The sequence below is a fragment of the Peromyscus maniculatus genome, chromosome 4 (genome assembly GCF_049852395.1).
Source record: "Peromyscus maniculatus bairdii isolate BWxNUB_F1_BW_parent chromosome 4, HU_Pman_BW_mat_3.1, whole genome shotgun sequence".
Taxonomy (NCBI): domain Eukaryota; kingdom Metazoa; phylum Chordata; class Mammalia; order Rodentia; family Cricetidae; genus Peromyscus; species Peromyscus maniculatus.
The window spans coordinates 47,123,560-47,146,175 of NC_134855.1; the positions used below are offsets into that span (position 1 = coordinate 47,123,560).

Genomic DNA, 22,616 nt, shown 5'->3' on the forward strand with positions numbered 1-22,616 from the left:
GTGCGTTCTGCCCACTACTTAAAAACAGGAGTCAGAGTGTGTTATTACAGAATCATATATATGACAGAGATTCACAAAGTCATATTCTGCTCCTTCAAGGGATGATTCAGAAAATAAGAGCATCAGCACCACCCAGGGACTAGTAGAAACGGAAAACTAGCAGGCTCTACCTCAACACGGAATAAAAACTCGCAGTTGTTTTTACCAGCTCCCAGGTGAGCAGTTTGTGCCTGAAAGTGTGAGGGGCCCCTAACCCTTTGCTTTTCCTTCCTCCCATTTCCAAATGCCTCGCTGAAGCATCACTGCCCTACTGTGCCGTGGAGCGGCCCATTCAAAACAACACTCATGTTGCTGCCTGTCTTCCTGCCTGTCAAAAAGCAGCCGGTGACTCACTGCCTCCGACTAGTCAGGGAGAGCCAAGAACTTGGGGACAGTGACTTGAGAGCTGTGACTGTGACCCCTGTGATAAGTGACTCAACTACTCTGAGGTTATTTCTTGATCTGAAATCTACTCAGAATAATGCTGAGGGATATTTACATAAAGAAATGTGTGGAAATGATTTCTAAAAGTAGATCTAAATAACTAAAATGAATTTCAGGTTTTATCTAGATTTTTAAGTAACTGTTGTATGTTCTTTGTGGTAACTCACAAGTTGCTCTACGGCTTTTTACGTATAAAAAGACGCTCCCCCTGAATTATAAACCACAGCAGTTCGCATACATCTTTTGATTTACAAAATTCCCCAGGAGACTAACCAGCAAATCTTAATTTTCAAGTTTCAGAAAACCAAGTACAAACCCCCTCTCAGTAAAGGTCACAGGCTCACAGCAAGGAACTGATGTAAACTGAGGCCCTCCCTCCAAAGGGAGCAAGACTTACTACCGCTAATGCCAGTTCACAAGCCCTAGCCCAGCCCCGGGTCTACCAAAGCATGACCCTTCTCTCTGCCACAGCCGACATCATACAGCACTTATTTGTGTCACTCAAAACAGAGCCAGGTCTGGCTCTTCGTCCTCACTTACGACAGCCAATTTCGTCTGTGTCATCCAAACAGTCTCTGGTCCCGTCACACCTCCAGGCTGCAGGGATACAGTACCCATTGCCACAGCGAAAATTCCCGCTGCCACATTCTGTAATAAGCAAGGAAGAGGCATTTTAATAACAACAACAGAAACTCTTAACATACTTCGTGCTGCAAGGGGAGGTGGGGGGGGGGACTGGGAGGAGTAGAGGGAGGGGAAACTAATCAGAATGTGAGAAAAATATTTTTCAATAAAAGAAAAATAAGATACTTCATGAAAGAAATACAAGTTAGGGATGAAATGAAAAAATATTCAACTATTTAGTAGCAAAAGAATGCAAATTATGTGTAAAATTAGGAAAGCAATTTCACACTGATAACATAAAAGGCATTTGTTTGGACGTCTGCAAGAAGGATATTTTCATCCACCGTTGATTAGCCTACACCTTGGCATGACCTGTCCAGGAAGTGATTTGACAGCATGCACCTTGCTCTATAAAAAGGTTTGCTCTGCCGGGCATGGTGGCCCATGCCTTTAATCCCAGCACTCAGGTCAGGAGAGAAATTTGGGACTTTCACATCTACATCTCCTTTTCCTAAGGAACTGATCAAAGAACAAAATATTGATCAAGATTTGAAATATTTTCCCCACATTATTTATAATAAACTACAACACTCCTATCCAATAACAAGGTAGTACTTTCTTATATCTATGTCTTGGTATATTAGGAAATATATTCCATCTGTGGAAATGGTTAGGAAGAAACAAAGACTCAGAGGCAAACACTAACCAGAAGGTTAGCATGGCTATTCCACTGTTTGCTTAGCTGCAATGTTTAATCGCCTTCCTTATACCTCTTAACTATTACACTATATGTAGAGACTGTAAATTCAGACCAACTTTGGCTGCTCTGTTCAAAAACTAATGTGTGCGTTGTCAAGGCTACAAAACAAATTTTCTGCAACTGAAGTGCACAAACCTGGCCCCAAAGATTAGCACACCCCAAGTGGCAGTGAAGCTGGAAAGGGGTTGTGACTGAAGCTCGTTTCGTTTAGCAAATATATCCTGCGATGGCCCTGGGGAGTAATCTGACAATTGGAAATCTGCAAGCTACCCCGAACATCAGGCCAGTGATCTCCCCAAGAATTTTGTGCCAGATAGAAAATATTCTTCAAAGAGGGCAGCCAACACAAGCCCAACTTGAAAAAAAAAATTCAAATTTATTTCAAACCCAAGAAATAGGAGTATTTTTCAAAGTTGGAAAAAATAATTGTATTTTCCTTCTATATTCAAGTAATCATGCTAAATCAGAAAATTCAGGTTTCTGGCTATAATTAACCCCACCTTAGCTAAATATACAGATCAATTACCTACTCCTAGAATAAATAAACAAGATGTTATCCTGACTTGTGTAAATGCAGGCGTATCAACAGCGAGACATAAACAGAGCTAAGTGATCTATTCCTAGGGAATATAGGCTACTTTGTTCATGGAATGTTCAAATCTGATTGTCTGGTAGTGACACCCTGATTTATAATGTATGCTGCAAATGGTCAGAAACTTCCCTTGGCTAGATGGTGGTACCGAGTGGTACAGGAGTACGTACACCCAAATACCTTCTATAGACTAATGCATGGCGGTGGTTGGTGGTGCGGGCCTGGGGTTGGTGGTGAGGTCTCTTATCAACTACCTTTAAAACACAACAACCTCCCTTGCAAAAATGCCCCTAAGGAATGTACAAATTCACTCTGGAATCCCAGAACTTCTCATTGGATTTTGTTCTACAAAGCAATAGTTCCCTGGGAGATTAGGGGCTTTGGAGGTTCAGCTGTTAACACAACATATATTAAATCACTTTTATCAATCAGGTCTATTGTTAATAGTCCAACACAATATATTTATGAGCTTAATACGTTTGTGTCTCATAATAGCTAATCACTCCTGGTTGAAAAATCATAGCCACTGTAAAGGACAATCTAGTCAGAGTTTTCTATTGTTGCAGAAAGAAAATTCTTAGGGTAGCGTATTACCTGTTTTGAAAATTCATAATTTTCATAATTGATAATATTTAAGTCATTTTTAGTATCAAGTCAATTGAAGTTTGTTTTTGTTTATTTTAATTTTGCTAAAAACACCAATGTGCAATACCATAAAATATTACAAAATAGACACAAAAATTATTTTTGAAACTTCAAAGCCGATTATTTTAAATTTTAAATTTTAAATTGAAACCAATGGGAAATGTTGCATTTTAAACTATAGGCCATGATTTCCGGTTTATCTTCCAATTGCTACATTATCTAAAGTAAAAACCAATTTATTCAATTTATCAGCATTTCTAAGATAATTCATTTGTCAAATTCATCTTTTCAGTGGGAACTTCATGTCTGCTATAACTCTCAAATGACCATTGTTTGAAAATATCTCCCCCAGAAAAAACAAACAGATACTTTATCATTGCTGTGTGGTCTCTCAGAAGCCAGTGTTGTTTAAAAACAGATTGTTCATGGAAAGGTCTAGATTAGGGCTTGATTACAATTGCAGGTGCCACCAATTTCAATTGGTTCATATGTTTGTTGTTTTTTGTTTTTTGGTTTTTTTGTTTTTGTTTTTACGTATATTGTACTAATGAAGCAGCCTTAATCACAAGCCCTGCAAGGTGCCTATTGGTCCTTATAGCTACCTTGAGACATACCATGTTGCAGATTGAAGTCCAGAGTGCTTCAATAGTTTGCTTAACATTCAGCAGCAAATAATGTAAAGGAACTCCTTGAACCTGGTAGTTCCACACCAGTAAACAAGCCCCGCTAAGCACTGTTCTGTGTTCCCTTGTACACATCGAATTATTGCAAACTCAAAAATGAACGTGGGCTTTTCATTTATTTTCTGAACTTGCTATCTATCATTGAGTTCATGCAGAGTGGTGTAGACTCCACAGAACTCATGCATTGTTGGGAAAGGAAGTGTGCTCTACTTTTGAAACTAATATTGCACTAAAAGTTTGGGAATTTTGCAGCATTCAGAAACAAAGGTAAATTCAAAAGAAATCTGAAAATTTAAATCAAACACGGAGATAGATTTCACCACTTTAGAGCCCAAAGGTATTAGTGTAAGAAAAGACAAGTGTTCTTCACAAGTAGTTGAATCCAAAGCTTCCAGGCCTAAGTGTTGGACTAAGAAAATGTTTAAGACAAGAAGAACTCAAGTAGCAGATAGTGTCCAGAAGAGGTAAGTAATTGTTTTCCAGGGCAGAGGACAGCCACTAGATTGAGAAGGTCATTCGTCATATCGTAAGGTCATATCATTTACAGTCTCTAGCAAGGCTCTGAGCACTGTGGGCTACCAAAGGCACACACGTCAGGAAATCAGTAACAGAGCAAACAATGAATGGGAATATATCACCTTACATTTTTAGAAAAATGAATGCAGGTATGGTGGCACATGCCAGTAATCCCAGCACTCAGGAGGCTGAGGCAGGAGGAGCTCTCGGGTGAAAAAGCAAAACTAGGTCTCATGAAATCTGCACCATGCAAGTGAGTGCCAGGCTAGCCTGGGCCACTTAGTGAAAGTCCAAAGAAAGCAAAAAGAAAATAAATGGACTAATTTGAAAGAAATAAAGACTATGAAGAGGTTGAGTTTTTTTTAAGATTATTTGTGTATATGTTTGCTTACATGAGTGTATGTACAGCATGTGCATGTAGGAATCTGCAAATATGCAGACCTCCAGAGCTAGAGTAACAGGCAATTGTGAGCCACTTTATGGGAACCAAAGTCTTCTGCAGGAACAGTGTGTATTCTTAACTGCCAGGCCATCTCTCCCTAGGAATAATTTTTTTAAAAAAGAGAAAGCAATGCATCATTATAACAACCTCTTCACTCTTTTTTTCTAATTCTATGGGGGGAGGGAGTGAGTGCGTGTGTGCATGCAAGCCTGCGTGCATGCGTGTGCGTGTGCGTGTGCGTGTGTGTGTGTGTGTGTGTGTGTGTGTGTGTGCGCGCGCGCGCGCTCACACACACGCAGATGCCTGGAAGCCAGAAGCACTGGCTCCCTGGAAGCTATGTGGTTGTGTGCTGTTCATCACAGGTGCCAAGAAGCAATACACAAGCTGAGCCACCTGCCCAGTTCCTGTTCTAATATTTCAGAGTACATTTCTTGCACATGATAATGCATTCATCGGTTTTGTGGACTTTATTCATAAATATTTGACATCTGCAAATGTCCTCTTAACATATTGAGCCTAATAGTTTATAGACTAGAATAAGGGTACAAGAGAATTTCAGGTCCCATTCAGCGTGCTGTTATGAAAACCAAGCAGTTAAAATGCTCCACAGAAAGTGAGGGCGTGATCTTGCTTCAGTTTCATTAGTGAGCATTACCAACCAGTCACCATTAGGCTGGGCAGGATCATCTGTATGATTTGTTACCTTGGCTGTCATTGAAACAGCATTAAGTTATAAACAGATAACCCTAAATCTCCAAAGGAGACTGACCTTTTATGTAGGTCAGAGGTGGAAATTATACCAAACCATTACTCATTATAAACATTAGAGCCTTGTCCATCAGTGTCAAGGGATTTGAAATGAACTACAGAAAATGTGAAGAAAAAATTATGGATGAATTAAGGAATTGTTTTGAGTTTAGTGAAGGAGGAATAGTCACTGTGATTTATTTAGTTGCACACATTTTGGAATCAGACGCAGGAACTTCCTTCCCTAGGGGACCAAGTGTTTTTGGAAGGAAAAGCACGTGTTAAGAGGATCTAGGCGATGGGGAGAGGATTTGGGACAGAAATTACTCCACAGTGTTGACTTCAGACAAAGTCCCATTGACGACCATTTGCCTCTTTTCTAAGAAGAGAATTTGTGAAAGGGTTAAGATTGAAAGAATTGGGGGGAAGGAGGCGGGAGCTGTGATGAGATGGCTGATAGAGTCTGACCTAAGTTCGATCCCCAGAACACGCGGCAGGAGAGAACAGATTCCTAGAAGTTGTCTTCTTTTACACCTATGCCATGGCCCTTGTACACCTACACACACACACACACACACACACACACACACACACACACACACCACACACACACACACCACACACACACACACACACACACACACACACACACACACACACACACACAGACCATAGAATTAGAAAAAAGATGAGGTTATTATAATGCTGCTTTTAAAAAATGAAGTGTGGGGCTAGAGATATGGCTCAGCAGTTAAGAGCACTGACTGCCCTTCCAAAGGACCTGGGTTCAATTTCCAGCACCCACACAGTGACTCACAACCATATGTAACTCCATTCTAGGTGATCAGGAATCCTCCTCTGTGGGCACTGCACATACATGGTGCACAATCATGCAGACAGGCAAAACATCTATACACATAAAAAATGTTACGGGCTGGAGAGAAGGCTCAGCAGTTAAGGGGCACCGACCGCTGCTACAAAGAACCAGCACTCACACAGTGACTTACAACTTAAACTCCATTTCCAGGGAATCCAGTGCCCTCTTCTGACCTCCACAGGCACCAGGCATGCACATTATACACATGCATCCATGCAGGAAAAGCTCATACATATAAAATAAAAATAAATAAATCTTTTTTACAAAATTTAAAAATAGAACCAAAGAGTGTGATATCAAAATCACTAAAGCCATAAAAATAAAATCCCTGATTCCTATGTGCAAACTTTATTTTAGTGCTTATGGAAGAAATAAGGGAAAGACTCTTCTTCACAGAGCTCACAGATCATTGGGATCATGCTATGCAATACTTATACAGCAACTACTATTCATTAGGTACATATAACATAACCATGGGACCCCCTGGATGAATGATACATTCTTACTTAGTGGAAGCCTCCATGAAACTAACCAAGTTCCCCAGAGCCACAAAGAGAAACGTTTGTCCAGTTCAGGCTCTCGACCTGTGTCACTCCAGACCCGTGTTCATCACCTCATTCCCCACAACACAAATGAGAAGTTGTGTTCATTCACCAGACCTTGCCTGCGGTATTTATTTCATATGGTTTCCAGGCAGAGCTTGCTGATCAGCACAGCAACCCCGTGCGTGAGGAGTGTCAACAGCCCCATTTCATAGTTTTGTTCCTCAGCTCGTGGGTTCACACCTAAGCAGGCTGACCCCAGGATTAGACTGTAGTAGTAGATAAATTAGGTCTCAATTCGTAAAGACAATAAAAACGACAACGAACGGTTGGATGGGATGGCGATCAGAGGCAAAGGTGCAAAGGTCAAGAGTTCAGCCCACCCCGAGCTAATAAGATCATGCCCCCCCCCAAAAAAAATAAAAGTGACCTGTGGGATGGGCATGGAGAGCAGCACAAGTCACGGGGTGCTGGAGTGACCAGAAGCCCTTTGTAAAGCAGAGCAAGAAAAGAGCCAGGAGAGTGGAGGGGGAGAGTCCTGAAAGAGATGGGGACTGGCCGGGCAGTGGTGGCGCACGCCTTTAATCCCAGCACCCGGGAGGCAGAGGTAGGCGGAGCTCAGTGAGTTTGAGGCCAGCCTGGTCTGCAGAGTGAGTTCCAGGAAAGGCGCAAAGCTACACAGAGAAACCCTGTCTCGGAAAAAAAAATAAAAGAAAGAGAGAGAGAGAGAGAGAGAGAGAGAGAGAGAGAGAGAGAGAGAGAGAGAGAGAGAGAGAGAGATGGGGACTAGAAAGGGGAGCGTCTAGGATCAGGCAGAAACCTGGTGCAAGGACAACTCCCATGAATCTCCAAGGATGACCCTAGTTAAGAGACTCCTAGCAATAGTGGATATGTAGCTTGAACTTGCCATCCCCTGTGACCAGATTGGAGACTGTCCCAATTGTCAGAGAGCCTTCATTCAATAACGGTGGAAACTAATACAGAGACCGACAGCCAGACATCAGTCTGAGCTTGGGGAATCCCACTGAAGAGAGGGAGGAAGGATCGTAGGAGCCAGAGGGGTCAAGGACATCACAAGAAAACTCACAGAATCAACTAACTAGGTTCATAAGAGCTCACAGAATCTGAACTGACAACCAGGGAGTCTGCATTGGACCAACCTATGCCCTCCACATATAAGTGATAGTTCCGTAGCTTGGTCTATTTGTAGGACTCCCAGCAGTGAGAGCAGGGGCTGACTCTAACACTTTGGCTGGTTCTTGGGAACCTATTCCTCATACTGGATTGCCTTGCCCAGTCGAAATACAAGGGTAAGTGCTTACTTAGTCTTACAGCAACAGAGTGGTATAACAAAGAAAAAAAGGAACGTTGGATGAAATGATGCATACTCATGACAATTAAGAGGCAGCCCAACCTGTCTCAGCAAACATAATGACAGCAAATGAATGGTAACCTGGTCTGGGCTAGTGTCCAGACATGGCCATGAGGACCTCACTGCCCAGACGCTCATGCAGAAGCAGGGGCCAGAAAGTAGGATGCTGGGCAGTCCCCAAGAGGCTTCTATCAGAGACAGGTCTCACCTTGTAGCCCTCCGAAAGCTGTAGCCCAGATCTAAAACAACTGTTTTCATGGCAATTGTTAACAGGTTCTATTGTGTAGGGCACAGATACCTTAGGGATATTTGCCCAGCATGCTCTCCGAGGTGAATGTGTGAGAGCATCCAGCCTACAGAATTCAGTTGTAAGGTCAGTTCAACTCCAAAGTCTTTAATATTTGCCTTAGTAATAGATATACCCAGGCTTTTCCATGACCAAAAGCCACCAGAAAGGGGTATAGCCTTTCTATGCTGAGCAATGAGAAATGAGGAAACAGAACCACCATCTTTTATAACTCCCTGCTTTCCTCCTTTCCCGTCTATCCACTAGTCAGTCACCAGCCTTGCTCTCCCTTTGGAGGTCTCTTGTACACTGGCTTTTCATTAAGCAGCTCCAGCCCTACAATCAGTGTGTCTATCAGCACAGAGCATTATGAATTAAGCCACTGCTCCTCATGGCTTCTGGAAAGGACGCTATTGACATTTGAGATGGGACATCTTTCAGAACAGTCCTGAGCAACGCAGAAGTCAAGGCACCCCAGCTCTGACCTGGGCAATGTCAAGAGTGCCCACCCCACTGTCTCAGCAATAAAACCACCGACTATCAGTACCACCACCACCACCCCATCCCCCACCCCCTCCCCCAGTGACTACCAACTCCCAGAATCTCTAAGCAGACTGGACACTCAAAGTTCAAAATGTCTTAACATGAAAGATCATCTAAGAAAGCCCCTAGAATAAATTCTTCCCTTCCAAAAGATAATAAAATGTCTTAAACAGCAATTGCACTCCTTCTCACCCATCAATAAGATCTGAGATTGGGAAATATCACGCCGCAGCTGCTGGTACCAGTAACGTGAAATGAACTCCCCTGGGAGTGCGATAAAGAATCTTAAGTTGCAGGGAGGCCTGTTTCACCCTGGAATGTTCCAGAGCATCCACGGGCTTCTCCATTCTAGGGGAGGGAGAGGTCAGGCCAGGAAAGCAAAGGCCAGACATCAAAAATCCTAAAGACTTCTTCAGTAATGTAAAGGATCATTGCTGTGAAAGCCAAAGCCGTAAGCATAACATCCTTAGGGTGAAGACATCAGAGCCAGATAATTTCCTCATTATCATCTTACTCTCAACCAGATACACTCGTAAAAATCTATCTAAGCTGGAAATCCATTATGGGTCTAAAACATCACTCCCAGCCTTAACCAAAGAAGTGGAACTGGGTCCCGTGATTTTTCTGCTAGTCTGAAATTCCTACAGTGCTTTCCCAAGCTGCTGAGTTGTAGCAAGGGTCTGTAGAGGGACTCCCCCATACATGGAGCAGTAGGCTTCTCCCCTCTAGGAGGAGAACCCTCATATAGGATGTTGAAAAGAGTACTATCTAAAAGAGGAAAATTTAAGATGGTCTGCTGGCCCCCATAAATAAGGACCCAATGAATTAAGCTACTTCAGAAAAGGGTAAAATGCCCTTCAACACTTGGTGATTTAAAATACTCTGAAAAAAAAAAAAGTATAAATCTCCCATTCACACACAGACTCAAGCTGTTTTCTAACCCAGATCAGTCAAAGGATTGCTATCGACTTCCTTTATCAAATAATATTAGAAGATTGTTGAATGGACTAAACATTAAAAATGAAATTAGTTATTCATGAGAAGCAAAGTCACACGTCTCCAGGCAGGCTCTTTCCTGCTGACGAGTTTTAAATGGTGCAACAGAGAAGCCACAGCATTTACAGTGTCAAGCCAGAGTCTGTCTGGTTCATGGGGCCAAGTACTGATTCAGTGAAAATGACGTGGGCGGGTGTATTAAAAGCTGCAGGTGGGACTTTGGTCATCCTAACAGACAGGTAAAATCAGCAAACCTCCACATTTAAAAAAAAATGGCGGCCGGGCGGTGGTGGCGCACGCCTTTAATCCCAGCACTCGGGAGGCAGAGCCAGGAGGATCTCTGTGAGTTCGAGGCCAGCCTGGGCTACCAAGTGAGTCCCAGGAAAGGCGCAAAGCTACACAGAGAAACCCTGTCTCGAAAAACCAAAAAAAAAAAAAAAATGGCTTGATGTCACTGGCAGTGGCGATAATAATAGAGGCAGAAAGGTTTATATCTTGTTGGAACTGGGGAGCTGGCTCAGCGGACATAAAAATGCTTGCCGCCTGATAATGAGGCCAGGCTCCGGAACCCACGTAAAAAGCCGATGCAACAGCACACATCTGTAATACCAGCAATGATAAGGCGTGATGGGAAGTGGAGACAGAGAACTGGATGGCAGCTGATGGCCAGCAGAAAGGAGACAGACAGACTACCGTGGCACATGTGCCTATACACAGACACACAAACACACACACTAAATAAACTGTTGTATTTCTTCTTCCTGCCTCCATCTTATTTAATTATTAACTATCACAATAATTACAATAAATGAAAGAGTTCACAAAGGGAGACTATCATTCCTAGACACTGAGTTCAATGACACTGGACATCCCAAGTACTAGCCTTTTGATTAAATTACATCTGGTACCTTGTACCTTGACTTCAAGTGGGTACAAAACAGCAATTCAAGCCTTACTATGTCCCAAATCCATATTTCACCAGCATGTCATTGCTATGGCCTTTATTTATACAAGTCACAAATTATATGGGAGGGACTAAGTTGCTTCTCATTTAGAATGTATTCCAGAAAATACATATCAGGTATTCATAGACATATTTCTGTGTATGTGTTCTTTATACTTATTATGTTACTACCAGTTTATTAAGAGACACACAAAGAAAATAAATATAACTTTAATTAAGGAGGGAAAAACTTCAGCTTATCTGCTGCATCCCAGAGTCATTTGGCCCTGGCTTGGTATGCCTGGGCTCCAATAGCATTTATAGGTCTCCAAATCACTCCCAGGCACTATAAATGTCATCACGGTCATGTTATGTGATCGTGATGACACACACAATTCAAAGGCTTGTTGACACAAAAATCACAGCATTGTATTTCACCAGCTGATTCTCATGCATGCTAAAAACGCTTCTCCAGTTTCTGCCTATACATGGGGATTTATGCTGTCTCAAAACTAATTGTGCTTCAATGACTTATGCTTGCTTACCTGTGATGACTGTCAGAAACAGGAAGAGGAGGAAAAAACATAGAATTACACTTCATAACACTTACATAATGTGCTTTAAGTATCATTAGTAATTAAAGAATGTACTGCTGTATATATAACTTTAAATTTTGTTATTATGTTTGTTTGTTTACGAGAGGGAGGCACACCTATGCCACAGCGTGCTTGTGGAGGTCAGAGGGTAACCTGTGGGAGTCAGTTCTCTCCTTCCGCCATGTGGATATTCAAACTCAGGTGTCAGGGTAGCAACGGCACCTCTACCCACTGAGCTCACACACACACACACACACACACACACACACACACACACACACACACACACACACTAAATGTAAAGTTTTTAAAAAGCATTAAAGATCTGTATTAGCTACATTATCAGAGTCCTCAACCTTATGTGATAGAAAAACAACAATTGCAAAAATATTCTATCACAGAAAGGATATTCACCACTGCCTTTAATACACTGAAAAGAAAATGTAATCATTCGAAGCCATTATTTTATTTCTAGTTGACCAAGAATAAGCATGGCCATCCGACTCCTCCTCAGAAAGGAGACATGAACCCACACCGTGATCCCATCACTGCTAATGAAACAGACACCTTAAGGTATGGTAATAACTCACGCCTGTAATTACAGAATTTGGAAAGCTGAGGCAGGAGAATTGTCTGGACTCTCTACTAAGAACTAAGTACCAGGGTAGCACAAACTAGAGTGAGACCCTGTCTCAAATATATATATATCTAAGTATATACATATATAAAATGTATATATACAGCATTCGGCATTAAAAAATAATAGTTAGTTAGTTAGTTAGTTAGTTAGTTAGTTAGTTAGTTAGACTAAAAGTCCTAAGTATTCTTCATACTGTCAACATGTTAAACTCAGTTCAAGCAAACATAAATTAATAAAATCGTCTCTGTGAGATGGAAGGACAGTTGTAGCAAACGCACCATCTTTTCAGTGATCCAAGTCAACTAGCCAAGATCCATCTAGAATCTAAGAAATGAGGGCAAGCCAGTCCTTGCTGAAAGAGCTAATACTCAGAGTTTCCCTTCACTCAGCACTTCACTAAGTCTCCTGGGTAGGTTAGAAAGCGAAAAAGCATCTAATAGTCCAAGAAGCAGAGCCTTATCTAGTCAAGGGATCCTACCTCCCCTCCCTATCTAAAAATCCCTTCTCTCTCCCTTGGCTTGCCAGGATTTCTCAGCCTCCAGAATCTCCCCCCAATGAGCTTGTTGTCCACAGAATATTTTAAAGGAATGTTTTCTGTGGGCATGTGCACTTGCTTAAATAGGAAGCTCACTCATGAGGGAACTCACTCTGTAAATGCCCTTGTGGTCATTTTCCAGAGACCCAATAAATAATATGTTCCCTGCCCCTCATTGAAGCAGACTGGAGGGAAACAGGATATCTTATGATGTCATATATTGTATCAAAACTTTTGCTGAATTGAAGCCAAATCTCATCAGGGTAAGTGTTTTTTCTGTAAAAGCGCAGAGCAGTTAAAACACAGTCAAAAGGCTTTTCAGTAGGACCCAGGCACCTCTCTAAAGCAGTGTGATAAATCTGAGATTAAACTTAACTAAATGAAAAGGTCGCGAGGGGAATATTGCACGGGCAATGACTTCCAAGGCTTTAGAAGAAGCAACAAATAAACGGCACCTGTTGAAAGCCACATTTAAAAACCCTGCTGCACTGGTTAGGAGTCCAGCAGCCCCTTTCACTGGAAACACAGCATTCGCCAGTTCCACCCAAATGGAAGTCAAGTATGCACGCACACATCCACAGGTGGCGGCAGCCCCATGCACAGGCTTCCAAAATAAGTGGGGGAGGCTTATCTGTATGTACAACCACTTTGTTCTCATCACTGGATTAATTCAGGATGTGTAAGTGAGTTTCCCTCCCTACTGGTTCAACTATTGCTACATACAGAATCATTACTTCTTCACAGGTGAGTTTCCATTCTCCTTCCACTCAGTCTTTCATATCTAAAAGCCACCAGCTCTTACACAGAACTAAGAGGCTGAGTGAGACTCTCCGGATGGCTGCACAGTACTGAGAAAGCCCTGTAAAATTACAGCAGGGAAGGAAAGGGCAGAGAGAAGACTTAGAAGCCATGGAACTGCCCAGGGTTAAGTCCCTGACATCATAGACGCCAGACTCAGACCCCAGCCCTACCTCTCTCTGAAAATCATGTTACTATCAGTGTCTGGTTTTCCTCAAAGGATAGTGGTGAATAAAAGCTCTTGTCCAGAGCCGGGCAGTGGTGGCACACTCCTTTATAGCTCTTGGGAGGCAGAGGCAGGTGCATCTCTATGAATCTGAGGTCAGCCTGGTCTACATAGTAAGTCCTAGGACAGCCAGGGCTACACAGTGAGACCCTGTCTCAAAAATCCAAACAACCACGACAAAAATCCAAGCTGCTAATTGGTATCACCACCACAGCTGCTGCTGACCTGGAGGTCTTGGTAGTTCAAAACCAGAGAATGAATGCTTTTTTAAAACAATGTCTCATGTAGTCTTTACAGAATGGAGAGATGGCCAAGCTGGAAAAGTAGTTGCCACTGAATCCCCTGCAACTACATAAAAACAGCCAAGCACGGAGGCAGGAGCCTGAAACTCCAGAGCAGGGGAAATGGAAAGCAGAGGATCTTGGGAGCTTGCTGATCAGCCAGTCCAGTCCAATCAGTAAATTCCTGGTTCAACAAGAGACCCTGCTATAAAAAATAAGGTTGAGGAAGACACTGAAATCACATTGGTCTCCACTTGCACATACACATGTGTGTGTGCACGTAGCAGCACACATATATACAAAAAAATAAAAAATCTGACCACTATATTTCCCAACTTACATTTTTTCAAACCCACCCCTCTACTCAGAGGAAACCTCCTGCAGTGCAGCTTTCCAAGCTCCTGTGACACCCTCCTCTAAGACTCAGTTCAAATAGTTCACATGTGGGGGTCATCCTGGCTGCCTTGCAGACTGGATTACATAGTCCTCTTTGCTGTGCTCCCAAATCCTAGTACAGCACATCTCATCATCTATGGACAACCGGTCCCTGACACAGCATGTAGATGTTTGTGTAATAAACACACCAGTGATCATTCTAATGGGAACGATTAACCAGACCTACCCACCAGTCACCTATACAACTTCTCAGTGGTCTTCCCCGTAATTTCATTAAATAAGGAAGGATTGGATTTTGTTCCGCTTCTGAGACAGATTCTCAGCATATAACCCATGCTGGTCACAAAGTCACAATCCTCCTGCCTCAGCCTCCCAAATCCTGAGACCACAGGCTTGGGCCAGCATATGTGCTTGAATGGGTGAACCCTACATAAAGGAACAAATGCCGATCGACGGCTGTGTGCTGCCTGGAGGCGCCAAAGTCAAGTGTGATCCTCATGTGCTCTCTCAGCAAATCCTTGACCAGAGGGCATATCACCCTCTGCTTCGACCTGTTCCAACCAGTCTCAGGGTTAGAGAGACACAATAAACTACAGGAAGCCAAGTGGACAGAGTGCACGTCCAGGGATACATGAGACGGAAATGCTCAGTCTCTTGAGAAATGTGAACCTTTTCACAATTTGGCATTGAATTTTCACCTTTAAAAATCTGGAACATGAAGGACCAAACTGTCCTTGGGAGCAGACAGGCGGGTGACAAGGCCTTGTCTTCTACCATTGCTTCCTCTGGTAGTTTCCCTCCCCTTAGAAAGCTGCACTTTTCCCCCTCAGCAGTTTCTATGGATAGAGAATTTGACAGGTGGTTTCTGCATTTCAAAAGCCCACAGCAAGGAGGCTCCTCAGCAGCGCTGACCCAACCAGGAACTGGTCAAATGTGAATAATTTGGCACCAGGTTCCCCGAGGACCAAATGTTCACTGAACACTCTCCAAGCGCTAGTACCTTGCATGTTCACAATGACCTATAAATATTCCCAAGAGGCAGGAATTAGAATCGACATCGTACAGTTGAGGAAGCTGGGTTCAGGGGTCATGTGACTCACAGGAATGCCTCTGGGAAGCAACTGAGCTAAATCTCCAAGTCACAGCCTATGTCCCAACATGAAAAAAAAAAGTTTGGCCCCAGGTTAACTCAGTCCATAGTAGACCCTGAGATTAGGGATCTTTGAGCAGGCTGGGAGGGGCTGGCTTGGAAACAAGAGCTTTAAACTTAAATCACTGGCTTCTGCCCATTCCCACAAGGCAGGCCATGTGTGTTCATACACATGTGTACAGATGCCAGTCCGTGTGATGGACATACTTACAGTGGTCAGAAGCCCACCTCGGGGATCCTCCTGTCTCTTGTCTTGCCACTGCCTGAGCTGTGTCCCCAAACCTGAGGCAAATCTACCATCAGTAGATATGAGGAAACCATGGGAATTCTCTCTCTCTTTTTCTTTAATGGAAGTGATTTTAGCATAGAATTGTTGCAAATGTATATTTACAACTCAAATATTTCTTCCTGACAGAGCCCTAAACGATTCATATCATCTGTCCTAAAGAGTGAATTGCCCACGTGCTCAAGCCTTTCAGAAAAGGCAATAATGTTCTCAAGGACACAGGATACACTTTTGTAATATTCTGGTTCACAATGAATTGAAGACTAGGACGTTTGTCATTTATGTCTGGCTCAGTGGCATAGCCCCATACTTACCTCACTATGGAGGCTGAAACAAGAATTTAGTTGTGTAATTTCTAGGATATTTTTAAAACATAATCAAATTTTACAAATGAATGTGGTCAATATAGCCCAGCAGGCAGGGGGTGTCCCTTCAATGGCAGGCGACTTGTCTAGCATGTCCTTGGCTCTGTATTCACAAAGACAAATAAACCCTATATATTGCCACTGCTAGGAATAGTGGCACATGCCTGTAATCCCACAATCCCAGCACCTGTGAGCTAGAAGCAGAAGCAGGAATTCAAGGTCATTCTCTTGCTATATAGTCGTGAATTTGAGATTAACTTGGGCTACATAAGACCCTGTCTAAAATGTGTGTGTGTATGTGTATACATATGTATACACATGTGAGGTATGTGTGTGTGTGTATATACATATGTATACACATGTGGGGGTGGGGGGTGTTTCCTTTAAATGGATCACTGAAGGTTTCCCTCTAAAGTTTAACTCTTAGGGCTGGCAAGATGATTCAGTGAGTGAAGGCACTTGGCACTTAGCCGAAGGACCTGAGTTCAATCCTTGGAATTCACATGGTGAAAGGAGAAACCCAACTCCCACAGACTGTCCTCTGCCCTCCATACTCATGCCATGCTATGGCAAGCACACAGACAGACGGGGGGAGAGAGAGAGGTACATAAGTGTGAGTACTGAGTCCTGTTCATTATGTCACAGCACTCATGCAGTTGGCAAAGGAAACAGAAGAACTTTAAATGCCCGGGCAACCGGCATCTTATAACGTGATCTGCTGCCTGGGTCTCCTTAGTGCCCCCCTGGAGGGGTTGACTCACGTCCCTCCTCCATCAGTCTTTTCAAATGTGCTAAGATGCGCACAGGTCCCTCAAGCCTGACTCTTCCTTGAAACCACATAGTAAAAGCTACCCTGGTGTGTCCTCCTCAAACTAAAACCAGCTTGAGCATCCTCATTATTGAAGTAAGGCAAGCAGGGAGTGGATGAGACAAGAAAGAGACCATCTCTAATCCATTATCAATAATAACTCAGAGAAAAGTCTTTCATCATAAGTGTACAATCTACTGACTTGGTGACTTATTTACAAAATTGATGGAAATTGTTAACAAGGAGTTAATTGATTTAAGTCACCTGATTACCACAGTTAATTAACCACACTAACTTAATCTTCTTTCTTTGCAAACGCCAACTAATCATTTCCCAGGTGTCGGGCAGTAATTCCTTGAATAAAAATTACCCCTCTCTCCCCTTCAAGGGAGAATCTTGAGTGTTTTCTTTTCAGATTCCAATCAAACAACAAGCAAGATCTTTTTCTTATGTGGCTGCCTTGAAAGGGCTTCTATCTTTCCATGGCTTCCCTCCCCGCACCCTTCCATTATAATAAAGGAAATCCAGCCGTGCGACTTTACCGACCATGTCATTTTGAATTACTTCAAGAACCAGCAGAGAACACTTCTTGAATAAAAATGAACAAATGAAAGGCAGTTGAGACTTTCATCTAGGAAAGTGAATTTCCAGAAAAAAAGACTTAAAAAATACTTCATTTGCTGGGGCTGGCTATAAAGGGGTAAACACAAAGAACGGGGGCGGGGTGGAGCTGTCCTAATCCCGACTGTGGTGGTTGTTATACTAATATATATACATATATTAATATTTATAGAAATAGGAGTGCGGGGTAGCTCAGTGGCAGAGCACACGCTTAGCATGCAGAGGTCTGTCTAGCATATTCCCAAAAGATTACAGTAATGTACACACAAACAACTTAGCCTATGTTCACTTAAGATAGAGCAACTCATAAATGCAAACACTCAAAGCCTATTGCTTTGAAACCTATAAAAATGTATCCATTTTTACATATATAAAAGCTAAGGTTAGTGGGGTGTGGTGGTGCACACAACTACCACTGAGGCAGGGGGGTCTCTGTGCGTCTAAGATCAGCCTGGTCGACATAGTGAGTTCAGGCCATGGCTACATAGTGAGATCCTGTCTCAAATGAACAACAGTCTCTCACCTCTGCCACAAGAGATGGTGGGCGTGGGTGAAGAAAACCAGCAATGTTACAGCGGCGATCAGAATAGCCCATGTAGTCCCCCATCTCTCCAGTTCTCTATTAGTGGGTCTATCATTTTTCCTCTACATAGAGCCAACTGTCTTCTAAACAGAGCATGTGACGCAGGGAACCTCTGGAGGAAGTCATCCCCTAAAGAGGACTGGGGCTTTAATAAAGGGTCATCTCTCTTCTCTTTCTCATTCCTTCCATCACATCAAAATGTCTGAAAACTAATTGTAGATTACAAGAGGAATTTGTGATACACATTCCCCTCTGGAACTGTTACATCTCTTCTTTGGTTCCCCTTGCAGGGAAATGGCGAGCACAGAGTGCTCTTCTTACTAGCTCATGGTGTGCCACATTCTCCTGTCTTCACTGCTGGGTTTAATCATTTACAGTAAGAGGCATCAAACCTTCAATTTTTAAGCCATCCATTTTGTTTTTCACCAGGACCTCGTCTTCTACTGATTGCTTAGCAAATTCCTTCTACACTTCACTGCACCAAATATTAGGGGAGAAGTACATTTTTATGTCAAAGTATACCAGAAAAAGTCAGAATTCTGGTAACTTTTTAGCAACTGACTTGGAGCCAGGCTTAGTAGTATACACTATTCAGGAGGTTGAGACGGGAGGAATTCAAGGCCAGCTTGCATACACATAGTAAGACCCTACCAAAAAAACAAAAATAAAAACAGCAACCAACTTGGGAAGAGTGTGTACTCTTGCAGATTTTTTTATTATATGCTAACATAAAAAGAAAAAGGTTTCTCTTTATTTTATTGTACTTGTTTATTGAGTGGGTGGGTGGGTAGAGGTAGGCCTGTGGTGCCAGTGTGACATAGTAGAAGTCATGGACTGTCCTTCTACCATGTGTGTAGGTCCCTAGGAATCAAACTCAAGTAGTCAAGCTTGCAAATTGTCTTCACCCTGTCTGTGAGCAGTCTTGCCTGGCCAGATGAATAGTTTTCTATTCACAGTCATCATTATGGTCTAGAAAAATAATGGCATCTACATCCCAAGCCAAGAGTCTCTTCTCAAACTTACCACTGTTGATGGATCTTAACAATTGCTTTTGTCATTATTATGTTTGTTTGACAGATGAAGGGTTTGTCTTCCTTTCTTTCTCTTTCTTTCTTTCTTTTTCTTTCTTTCTTTCCTTCTTTCTTTCAAGAAAAGATCTTACTGAAACTCAAGCAAACCTGAAACTCACTATGTAGCCCCGACTGCCCTCAAACTCACAAAAGAGATCAACCACCACATCCAGCTATAACCTTTTCTAGCAATCTTATGTCAATTGAGCGAAGTATGGGCTGTGCTACAAAGTAAAATTTTCTGTTTTAGAGTTTGTTTCACTGTTCAAACAGGCATCTTAAGAACAAGTAATCACACACACACACACACACACACACACACACACACACACACACACTCCCTCTCACTTTCTGCTTCTTCCACCCTTTCTCTCTCTAAAACCACGCCAGCTTCGGAGTTTGCTTCTGGGTCCCCAGGGAAACAATGTCCCACTCAGAAGAACTGGCCCTAGTAATGACAAAGCAGACATCTCCAGACATAACAAGAAGCACTTTGGGTCCAAAACCCTCCATGCATCCCCAGAGGACATACCTGCCCTCCCCCCGCCCCCAAGAGAAGGACCAAAGGTTGAGCTGCAGGGCACCAGTCTCTGAAATGAGGCACAAAGATAGTCTACCACTTTCTTCTATTCTCTCACTTATCCACGTGAGAATCAACGTTCTGGCCTCAAATTTTAGTTCCACCACTTAACAACTGGACAAGACCACCTGTCTTGCCTTAGTCCTTAACACATAAAATTCTATGCTGTTAACTGCTGTAACTGGGTGGGGGGCTCACACATTTAATCCCAGCACTTGGGAGGCAGAGGCAGGTGGATCTCTGTGAGTTCGAGGCCAGCCTGGTCTACAGAGCAAGATCCAGGACAGGCACCAAAGCTACACAGAGAAACCCTGTCTCGAAAAAAACCAAAAAATGCCAGGAGGTGGTGGTGGTGGTGGTGGTAGTGGCGGCGGCGGCGGCGGCGGCGGCGGCGGCGGCGGCGGCGCATGCCTTTAATCCCAGCACTCGGGAGGCAGAGCCAGATGGATCTCTGTGAGTTCGAGGCCAGCCTGGTCTACAGAGTGAGTTCCAGGAAAGGCACAAAGCTACACAGAGAAACCCTGTCTCGAGAAAAAAAAAAAAAAAAAAAAAAAAAAAAGGAAAGAAAGAAAAAAAATAATAATAATAATAATTAAAAATTCAGTCATTTGAGAAAAGCCTGTCTCAGGAAAAAAGAAAATCAGTCATTAATACTAAGCTCATTTTCCCAGCTTCTTTACCTATATTTGCACGTGATTCAGTCATTCCCTGTCTCCAACTTATTTTTTTTCTTATTTTTTTCCTTTTTTTCTTTTTCTTTTTCTTTTTTTTTCCCCTTTAGTTGTGAGCCTTGCCTTTAATGGCTGAGCCATCTCTCTGGCCCTCCAACCTTTTATGTATGTGGAAACCAGAGGTCAGCCTGGGGTGCCATTCACCCTTTAAAAAAAAAAAGAAAGAAAAGAAGACCTGGGACTCGCTGCCCACTGGTCTAAACGCTCTGTCTGCTTCTCCCGCGCTGGAATAACAAGTCCAGCTTTTTCCATGGATGCAGGCCATTGAACTTATGCTTGCAAGACAAACACTTTTACCAACTGAATCATTTCCAAGGCTGCCGAGAAAGTCTGGGACCACAGAACAAGTAGCCTTGGCCTTTATCAGCAGCCTGGGCCCTTTTCATCGGGCCTATTTTTCCATCATCCATCAGAAACAAGGCCCTGACGGGGCACTGGAGGGTCTCCCACCTCAGCCAGCTGCCTCCCAGAGTTGGGAAACCGCTCCCCTCTTCAGAGAGGGCCTTTTGTCCTGGCTGCTGTTTTCACTGTACCATGGGCCCAGGCAGCTTTCTTTTGTGCTCTGTTTAAATACAGAATGACAGTCCACTAACAGAACATGGAAAAACTTTGGCTTATCTTTTTGTAAAAGCTACTGTATCAAATGTGTAGTAAAAATGGCAGAATGACCCATTGTGTGCGTACAGGGGAATTCTCACAGGATAACCATGGATCTGGAGGGAAGCTTAAAAAGGAATGAAGAAGCGGCTACCCAAACGCACTGGGGGTCACCAGTGGGGTGGGGTGGGGGATGTGGGGGTTCAGATGGAGAGAAACAGTGTTGCTAAGCCACCTGCTTTGATTAAGACAACAATTTTTCTTTTCCTCCCTCGGGACCTAAAAGGGGCCCCAAGAGACCCTAAGATATTAAGAGCTGGCAAAACCGGGATAGGATGCCACCGCCTCTTTTCAGTGCTGGAGGTTGAATCCAAAGTCTTTTGTGCATGTTAGGCAGGCGAGTGCTCTGCCACTGAGCACTTTTTTAAAAGTCCTGTTTTTGTGAGGTTTGTTTGTTCACTTATTTCCTTGTTTTGAAACAGAATCTCATGAAGCCCAGAGATGAGAGAGAGAGAGAGAGAGAGAGAGAGAGAGAGAGAGAGAGAGAGAGATCAAGAATGACCTTGAATGTCTGACTTTTCAGCATCTACCTAACAGGTTCTTGGAATACAGGTATACTGCCACATCCAATTTATGTGCTGCTGGGGAGAGAACAAAGATTGGTGCATGCTAGACAAACACCCTAACAACTAAGCTACACCTTCAGCCCTACTTTTTGAGACTTTTTTTTAAAACAGAATCTCATCATAGTGTAGAATGGCCTAGAACACAAGGCAATCCTCCTGCCTCAAACTCCCAACTGCTGGGATTACAGGCATGAGTCACATCTGATGAAAAACGATTTTGAGAAAGGGTCTTTTTAAACTGCCCAGGCTGACTTCAAATTTGCAATCCTCCTGCCTCAAACTCCAGTGTAGCTGGGATTCCTGATGTGCCACTGCACATAGCTTTTGGGGATATCCACTCTTAAACTCATGGGACATCCATTCATGCATTCATTCGACTCTGTCTGTTGTGGATCCTAAGGATAGAGCAATGAATAGAAGAAATGAAATCTCTGTCTCAAGAGAACACAATAAGTAAACAAGCAAGCTGGGTGATGGTGGCGCACACCTTTGATCCCAGCTCTAGGGAGGCAGAGGCAGGTGGATCTCTGTGAGTTCGAGGCCAGCCTCGTCTAGAGAGTTACAGAGTGAGTTCCAAGCAGCCAGGGCTGTTACACAGAGAAACCCTGTCTTGAAAAACAAAAAGTAAATAAGCAAATACGAAGTTATGTAACTTCATTAATACTTCCCACAGTGA

The 22,616-nt window shown here is 43.0% G+C and overlaps 1 protein-coding gene across 1 annotated transcript in view; it reads right to left on the reverse strand.

Moving 5' to 3' along the window:
- Lrp2 (LDL receptor related protein 2) overlaps window positions 1–22,616 on the reverse strand; it is a 151,889-nt gene that overhangs the window by 119,005 nt on the left and 10,268 nt on the right. Inside the window, exon 2 of the mRNA XM_015987614.3 lies at window positions 1,024–1,131. Coding sequence (XP_015843100.1) covers window positions 1,024–1,131 — 108 coding nt within the window. The remainder of the gene's footprint in view (window positions 1–1,023; window positions 1,132–22,616) is intronic.